The sequence below is a fragment of the Myotis lucifugus genome, unplaced genomic scaffold, assembly GCF_000147115.1.
Source record: "Myotis lucifugus unplaced genomic scaffold, Myoluc2.0 scaffold_2, whole genome shotgun sequence".
In the NCBI taxonomy this organism is placed as follows: Eukaryota; Metazoa; Chordata; class Mammalia; order Chiroptera; family Vespertilionidae; genus Myotis; species Myotis lucifugus.
The window spans coordinates 32031295-32039514 of record NW_005871050.1 but is presented as its reverse complement, the minus strand read 5'-3'; the positions used below and the strand labels follow the sequence as shown (position 1 = coordinate 32039514).

Genomic DNA, 8220 nt, shown 5'->3' with positions numbered 1-8220 from the left:
TGCACTGACCACCAGGGGCAGCTCCTGCATTGAGCGTCTGCTCCCTGGTGGTCAGTGTGTGTCATAGTGACCAGTCATTCCCAGTCTTTCTGCTGTTAGGGTCAGTTTGCGTATTACCCTTTTATTATATAGGATTTGCCTAAACATTACATACCTTTGTCATGATGAAGCTTCTCCCCTTATGATGAAGCTTATGCCTGTTAATCTTAGACTTTTTGGTCTGATAATGAATTTGTGGACTCTAAAAAAAACAAAATAAATGTCAACTGATGGTCATTGGCACCAAATCACGGCCAACAAGCGTCTCCGATTTGGGGTGAAGTGAGACGATTCAGACCAAACAGCTCCCTGTGATACAGTCTGGCTGGGAGGCAGCTCTTGGGCAAGTCAGCCTCATCCAGTGTGACACCTGCACCCCCTCCAGCTACACAGGTCTGCTCTGCTCAGCAATGCCCCGGGAACTCCTGTGTTTTCCAGATGGCTTTGTTCGGCCTCCACCACAGGACATCCCCACTCTGCTCCAGGGGCTGTCTTTGGTGCTTCAGGTGCAGCCATAACAGTCTTAGATGGGAAGGAAAAGGGCTTTCCCAGCAGGAAGGGAGCTGACTGTAGAGAATTCCATGATTGGCCTTGTGAGAAAAACAAGCGATCTTTTCTGTCAAAGAACAGTTTAGACAGCATCATTTTTTTAAAAATATATTTTATTGATTTTTTAGAGAGGAAGGGAGAGAGATAGAGAGTTAGAAACATCGATTAGAGAGAAACATCGATTAGCTGCCTCCTGCACATCTACCACTGGGGATGTGCCCACAACCCAGGTACATGCCCTTGACCGGAATTGAACCCGGGACCTTTCAGTCCGCAGGCCGACGCTCTATCCACTGAGCCAAACCGGTTTCGGCTAGACAGCGTCATTTTAGACTGCGTAATGTGGCAGTCGCTATTGTGGCTCCCGTGACATGGCCGCCACCATTTTGGCCACATGACTTGCAGCTCCCCTGGGAGCTGCCATCTTGAAAATGGCAAAGGCCAACCCCTCCTTTTAAATTAGCCAATCACAATGACTGTGAGCCTGGCACCAATCAAGAGTGAGGGACAGGTCACGTGGGTCAGGAATAAAAGCCGAGCGGACTCATGCTCAGTGTGGGTGTGCTCTCACACCATGTGCTGGGCGCCCTCCTGCAGGAGTAAAGATCCTGCCTCGCTGCCTGGCTCCCGAGTGGCTTTGTGTTCCACGTGGACCCCTTGTTTGCAGGACTCACCTTATTTGTAACATCACCCACTAGTAGAAATCAGAAAGCCTGATAATCTGGCATTCCTGCCGCTGCTTGGGAGTCCAGAAAGCCTTGGTCAGTGTTGGACCCTGAGACTAAAGTCTCTAGGGATTGGGGGTAGGATGAGGCGAAGGGAAGGAAAGGGATTTTCCTTCTGGATATCTCCATAGGGCCACCAAAATGAAAGGTGAACATGGTGGATGGTGCTAAATAGCCATCTCAGATGGTGATTTAAGAAAAATTGAATTTATTTAGGGAAAGGGGATGAGGATGGGATACCCAAAGGGAAGGGCTGCACAGCACTGAGCCACCGAGACATTGGATCCATGATGGTAGGACCCAGGAGCTGGAGTTTCATCCTTATATGCAGTCACTGGTGGGAAACTTTTGTCATCAGTGGGTCTGGGGCTGAGCTGGTGGGCTTGTGATGGGGATGGGGATGTGATCAGATGCCCTCAGGACATTTTCAATTCATTGTATTGTCTGACTCCTGGTGTCCAGCCAGTTTTTCCTTTTTTGTTGTTGTTGTTGTTGTTGTTCTCCTGTGGCAGGAAGCTTACAAGTGGCAGTTAAGGATTGAATTGCCCGACATGCCCAACATTGACAACAGCAAATTCTGAGAAGGATGGAGAAACTCTCATTCACTGATAATGGAAATGCAAAATGGTACAGCCAGACACTTTGGAAGACAGTTGGAAAATTTCTTAAAACACTAAACATATGCTTACTATACAATCCAGCAACTTTTTCCCTTTATATTTATCCAAAGTTAGTGAAAACATGTCCACACAAATATCTGCACACAGATGTTTATAACAAATTTATTCATAACTGCCAAAACTTGGAGGCAACTTATATGTCCTTCAGTAGATGAGTGAATAAATAAATTGTGATACATTATTTATTCAGTTCTTAAAATAAATGAGCTTTCAAACTATAAAATGACATGGAGGAATCTTAACTGCCCATTACTAAATGAAAGAAGCCAATCTGAAAAGGCTATATACTGTATGATTTTAACTATACAACATTATCTTAAATGTAAATTATGTAGACAGTAAAAAGATCAATGGTTGCCAGAAGCTGGAGGGAGATGAACAGTAGAACACAGAAGAATTGAGTGGTGGGCAGTGGAACTACTCTGTATGATACTATAATAGTGGATACATGTCATTATACATTTGTCTAAACCAGCTGTGGGCAAACTACGGCCCGTGGGCCGGATCCCGCCCGTTTGAAATGAATAAAACTAAAAAAAAAAAAAAGACCGTACCCTTTTATGTAATGATGTTTACTTTGAATTTATATTAGTTCACACAAACACTCCATCCATGCTTTTGTTCCGGCCCTCCGGTCCAGTTTAAGAACCCATTGTGGCCCTCGAGTCAAAAAGTTTGCCCACCCCTGGTAAACCCATAGGAAGTGTACCAAGAGTGAACTCTAATATAAACTCTGGATTTTAAGTGATAATTGTTACAAATGTACTACTCTGATGGGAAATGTTGATAATGGGAGAGGCTATGTATGTGTGCGGGTAGGGAATGTATAGAAAACCCCTGTAACTTCCTCTCAAATTTGCTGTGAACCTAAAATTGCTCTAAGGAATGAAGACTTTTTAAAGTAAATTTATCATGATTGAAATAACCACCGCTACCTGCAACAACATGAATGAATCTCACAAATAATGTGAAGTGAAAGAAGACAGTCACAATTACAAGTATATAACGTATAAATATCTATAAAAACAAATCTGTATTGTTTACTCATATAGATGATAAACCTATAAAGAAAAGGAAAAAAATGAAATCACAATAGTCAGGATGGGGGTTACCTCTAGGAAGGTACAGGAATGTCATGACTTGGGACTGGGGATCAGGAGGAGTGAGGGGAATAGGGGTAATCAAGGTGTTCTACTTCTTGTCCTGGGTAGTCATTAGGTGGCTGATAGCTTTATAAATGTTCTTTTAACTGGTAGTTCTCTGTTGAATGTTCCTTCTTTCTTAATGAAATGGAAATCTAGGTCACCAACTGGGATTGAGGATGAGGAAAGAGGTGTTGAAGATTTGATTAGAAGGAAGATGGTATCAAAGAAACAGGGAAATTGAAGTGAACAGAACAGAAAAATATTGTATTTCTCATCTTATTCTTTTCATGAAACTTTTCAAAATTTACTGATCTATAATGCTTTTTTCTATCATATGTAACATTATTTTATTAATTTGGATATGCAGTTATCCCAAACATGTAGTTAGATTATAATGCTATTTCATGTTTTAAAATAAAATTTAAAAGCAAAATTAAGTATCATAAACTATATATTTGTGTTAATATATTAATCATTTATTATTTCACCTTGTATTTTAGAAAAGCTGATGTAGTTTACATTTAGACAAAAATACACAGGGCTTATACAGGGAATTTTATTATTTTTCTTTCAACTTTTTATACCAAGTATCTTTAGTGTTAAATTTTACATTTTATAAGTTTTAAAAGACATCAGTATTTAAAAACCTCCTTATTTTATGGATCTCAAGTTCAAAAGTCATTTTTAAACGTCAGAAAATATAACCACATTAACTTTACAAAACTAAATATGGACATTTAAAATTACTAGAAACTATTACACTCAAACTTTAGTCAAGATTTAAATGGAAAAAGTTGATAGGTTTATATAATTTTATAATTTGCCTATGTTTTTATTATGAACCAATTTGGAAAAAACTATTTAAATTATAACATGCTTTATTTGTAAATTTGTGTTTATGTTATAATTGTATAACTTCAGGTATTAACATACTTAATGTAAATTTAAAGTTTTTATAAAGGCAAATATAGTGAATTGAAACAATTACAACCAATGTAGCTTCAAAATATGCCATGAAATTGGATTTTCTAATATTCTATAATAACTGTGCCATTATCATAGAGATAAAACAGTCTTTTTAAAATAATTTGATTCTATAAACATTGAATCTAGAAATATTACAATTGCAACTCTTTGATAGTTCAGGAACAATGTCGTGTGTGTGTGTGTGTGTGTGTGTGTGTGTGTGTGTGTAGCTAGAGAATGAAGTCTCAAATAATAAAGCAACTGTAAATAATGTTAACAGTAGGTAAATTTGGGTAAAGAGCATGGGGGTGTTCTATATACTTTAGTTATGCTGGCAATTTTTTAAAAGTTTGAAATAGTTTCCAAATAAGTTAAAATGAAGAAAGAGACATACTGGCGGTGACTTAAGTGGAAATTGACAGCATAGTTGGAAATAAATGCATCTCTTGCATAAAAACGTGGGTAGATACAGTAATGTATCCTTTCCTTTTCAGCTTAAAAACCAAAATCATAGCTAAGTTACGAATTTTTGTAAATAATATTTTCTTTCTTCTGAGCTAGCCTTGAAATATAACTAGCTGCTGTTCTATTTTGCTGTCACTTGTGCAGACTGTGTTTTCCCTCCTTTAGTCTATAGGAAGAGTACTACCCTATCCCATCTAAGTCTGCATGGGATCAGACTTGGGAACTCATCTGCAGTTATTCTGGACCAGCCATTTTCTGTTGACCTTGCTGGCAAATGCTCTCTGATTTCGTATTACCTACAGTGGTGTCTAGTTTTTGTGATATTCAGTGAGGAATTCTCATTACAAGGATCTACAATCATGTCATTACAAATGACGAATTCAGTTGGGTATGGATGTGCAAGTGGAGGTCATTATCATATCTATCAGGGGAAAACTGCAACATATGTCATCTTGGAAATCCTCAAAATTCCAGCTGAAATTAAAGAGACTGTTAAGCAATATGTTTCTGTTAGTGAAATTTCAGTTCCTAAAGTGTTGCTAATAGCAAACATACCATCAATAACAAACTGGTCAAATGTTCCAGTTGAAAGCCATTTATTATCATTATTATCAGCAGCAGCATCATTAACACAAAACTAAATATACTAATACAGTGGGGTCTTGACTTACGAGTGTCCCAACTAACGAGTTTTTTGAGATACCAGCTGTCTCTCGGCCGATTTTTTGCATTGAGTTGATAGAGTAATTTGAGTTAACGAGCTCCTTAATGAGCTCGGTCTCTGAACGAATTAAGTCAAGGTCCCACTGTAAAAGAAAACAAAATCACACCCCAAAAGTATGTCTCTTGCTGAGGGTGAGTTGGTGACATTATCTTCATGTACAAGAGACAGCTCCCTGAGGATAAAGACCGTATCACAGTTTGATAATCAATTCAATAATTCAACCATTATTGAGCACCTAGGCACAATAGAAGATTTAAACATGTGTACAAGAATCCCTGCCTTCTAGGAGTTTTACAGTCTAGTAGGAGGTATTGAAGAACACCAAGAACACAGGGTCACATGACATTAGTGACATAATGGAATCAGCGCCATATATTAAGTTATCACAAGAGACTACCATCACATTCAGTTGTGGGTAATCAGGAGAGGTGCCACAGAGAAGGTGGCCTCTAAGCTGGACTTTGAGGTTCTGGAAGGATTTTGGCAGACTGGCATGTGGAGAAGGGGCGCTGGAGGTGAAGAAAATAAGTGTGGGCCAAAGTATGGCCATGGTAAAGTTTGGGGCATTTTGGAGGAGAAAACAATAGTCCAGTTTGGCTGGTATATGAAATCTATGTAAGTGAGAGTGGTGTGATGAAATGCTAAAAGTTATGAGTACTATATTTTGAATGGCTCTGAACTACAGGCTAAGATTTCTGATCTTTAATTTATGTCACAGTGACTATATCGACAGCAATAAAATATGCAATGATCTGTGATGATTTCTTAGGGAAACTAAAGTGGTTTCTAGACAATGCCATTGCTTTGCTAACAAAAATGTCCCCGCAGATAATTCAAAGCAATATATGGCAATTTTTTTCTACTTTACATGCAACTAAATCTCTTCCTTCAAAGTCTATTCTTTCTATATATCCAGGAACCACAACTCTCCCCACTGCCACTTCCAGCTCAACAGTTCTTTTGGCACCTAATCAATTGAAACAAGTCTAATTTAGAATTCCCAGCTACAACTGCCACCCTGAAGCTACCCATAGTTGTGAGAAATGAGAGTAGTGGTGATAGATGTAGTGAACAATGTCATGAAAATATAGCCATTTGAGAAGTTCTATGCAATCCCCATTATAAGAGTCAAGCTTAGTTCTTTGAACTTGGAGTTCCTGGTCCTCCACTCAGTTTGGTCCAGAGAACAAGAGGGGTCCCAAAACTCACAGTGCCTAATTAAAGTTCTTTTAAACTTTCCTCTTATTATCAAAGAATTCCTTAAAGAAATGACATTTCATCTGGTTGACAAGTTATTTATAGGCCTCCTAAGTCCAAGGCTGTTGAAGCTGTGGACTGGCAGGAGTGACTTTCTCTTTCTGACCAAGGAAGGATACTGGGCTTTGTCTGTTCCCAACAGGTTGGTGGTTGGGAACTTCTCTAGTGCACTGACAGTTCAAATATGCTAAAGAATGATTGTATTAGATAACCAAACCAAAGAAGTAAGCTATTTAGACCAACCCGAGAAGACTTAGAATAACAAAGTTGCCATGGTCACACTTTCTGAAGCTAGTCAGTCTTTCAGCTCTTTCCTGGAATGAGACCTCCTCTGAAGGAAGTCATGGATAGCGGTAGTGAGGCCCCATGTCACACTGGACCTTAGGATGACGAGGGATCCTCCACGGTAGATCAGGAACACCTTTCGGCCCCGAGTGTCCCACATGTCCTGGGCAGAGGCCCACAGGCTGGGCATGCTCTGCCAGCCAATATGGGACTGCATATTGGCAACTAGTACAATCAGAGGATAGAGAACTAGGCAGGTGATTGTTCCATTGACACTGCCAGACACCATGGCAGGGACCCAGTGAGGTAGGCCTTGTTTTGCCAAGCCATCCTGGATGGGGTCCTTGAAGGAGAAATACAAAGCACTCCCCAGGCTGTTCCTGAGAAGGACAGGCCAGAAACCACGATAGTACCCCAGCGACAGCCGCCCCCAAAGCCCATAAGAGTTGAATTCCTTGAGAATGCTGAAGGTGGTAGGGAAGCGAGCTTGCTTGCGACCATCCTGGAGCACGTTTTGCACCCTTTCAAAGGGGCTGAGTGCCACAGCCTCCACCACACCAGACATGAGCCCTGCAGCCCACCGGTGTCCCAGAGAGTGTGGCCCCTCAGGGGAGAGAGAGCACAGCAGGCTATCATAAGTCCCAAATAGTAGAGTCCCTTGCAATGTCTTGGAGAGAAGAGGCGGGTAGATTCCCCGGTAGAAGTATTGGGGGCCTTCTTGCCAAAGCTGTCGCAGAGCCTCTGACACCGCCACAGCATGGATCTGTTGCCGGAATACAACCTTATAAATAGGAAAGGTCAGAAAAGTAGACATAAAATTGGAAATGGCCCCAAGGGCATAGGCCTGGGAATGCCAGCTTTTCTTTCCAGGAGTCTCTGCTCGCGTCCAGTGCTGAAGCTCCTTCCCAGGAGAGTGGTTCGGTTCCCCCATGCTGGAGACAACTGGGTGCAGATGGAATAAACTGGCAAGAGTTGGGGGAAGAAGTTAGGCTGACTATTATATCTGTTGGTGAGCATTTTCACTGCTTAGTTAGAAAGAGAACCACGAGAAACTCAGCTTTAAGGAAACAAGCCACTCTTTGGTCCAGTTTCTGAGAAATAACTCTCTTAAGGAAGAATTAAAACAAAGGCATATAGTTTTTCTGGAGTCACCTCTACAGTGTTTTGCTGACACAGCAAATATTCTAATATTCAAAGGAAGTTTAAGATTGAATAAAACTGGAGAAGGAGGGCTCCAAAACCTATTATATTCTGTTTTCACCACATGAAAAGTCACATTTGATAAGTTGCTAGAGTAATAAGTTGCTATTCTCTTTCTGAAAAGTGGCACTATCTTGTACAGGAGAAAGGCATTAAAAAGTTGTTGTCTTTAAAAATTAGAAGTT

At 40.3% G+C, this 8220-nt stretch overlaps 1 protein-coding gene across 1 annotated transcript; it reads right to left on the bottom strand.

Annotated features, from left to right (window-relative positions):
* Positions 1 to 6845: 6845 nt before the first annotated feature.
* SLC25A53 (solute carrier family 25 member 53) lies at positions 6846 to 7766 on the bottom strand. The gene has a single exon (XM_023756957.1). The coding sequence runs from the start codon at positions 7764 to 7766 to the stop codon at positions 6846 to 6848; it is 921 nt and encodes a 306-aa protein (XP_023612725.1).
* Positions 7767 to 8220: the final 454 nt, after the last annotated feature.

Excerpts from the sequence above, each read along its gene's own strand:
- SLC25A53 (XM_023756957.1), bottom strand. The coding sequence starts at position 7,766 with ATGGGGGAACCGAACCACTCTCCTGGGAAGGAGCTTCAGCACTGGACG.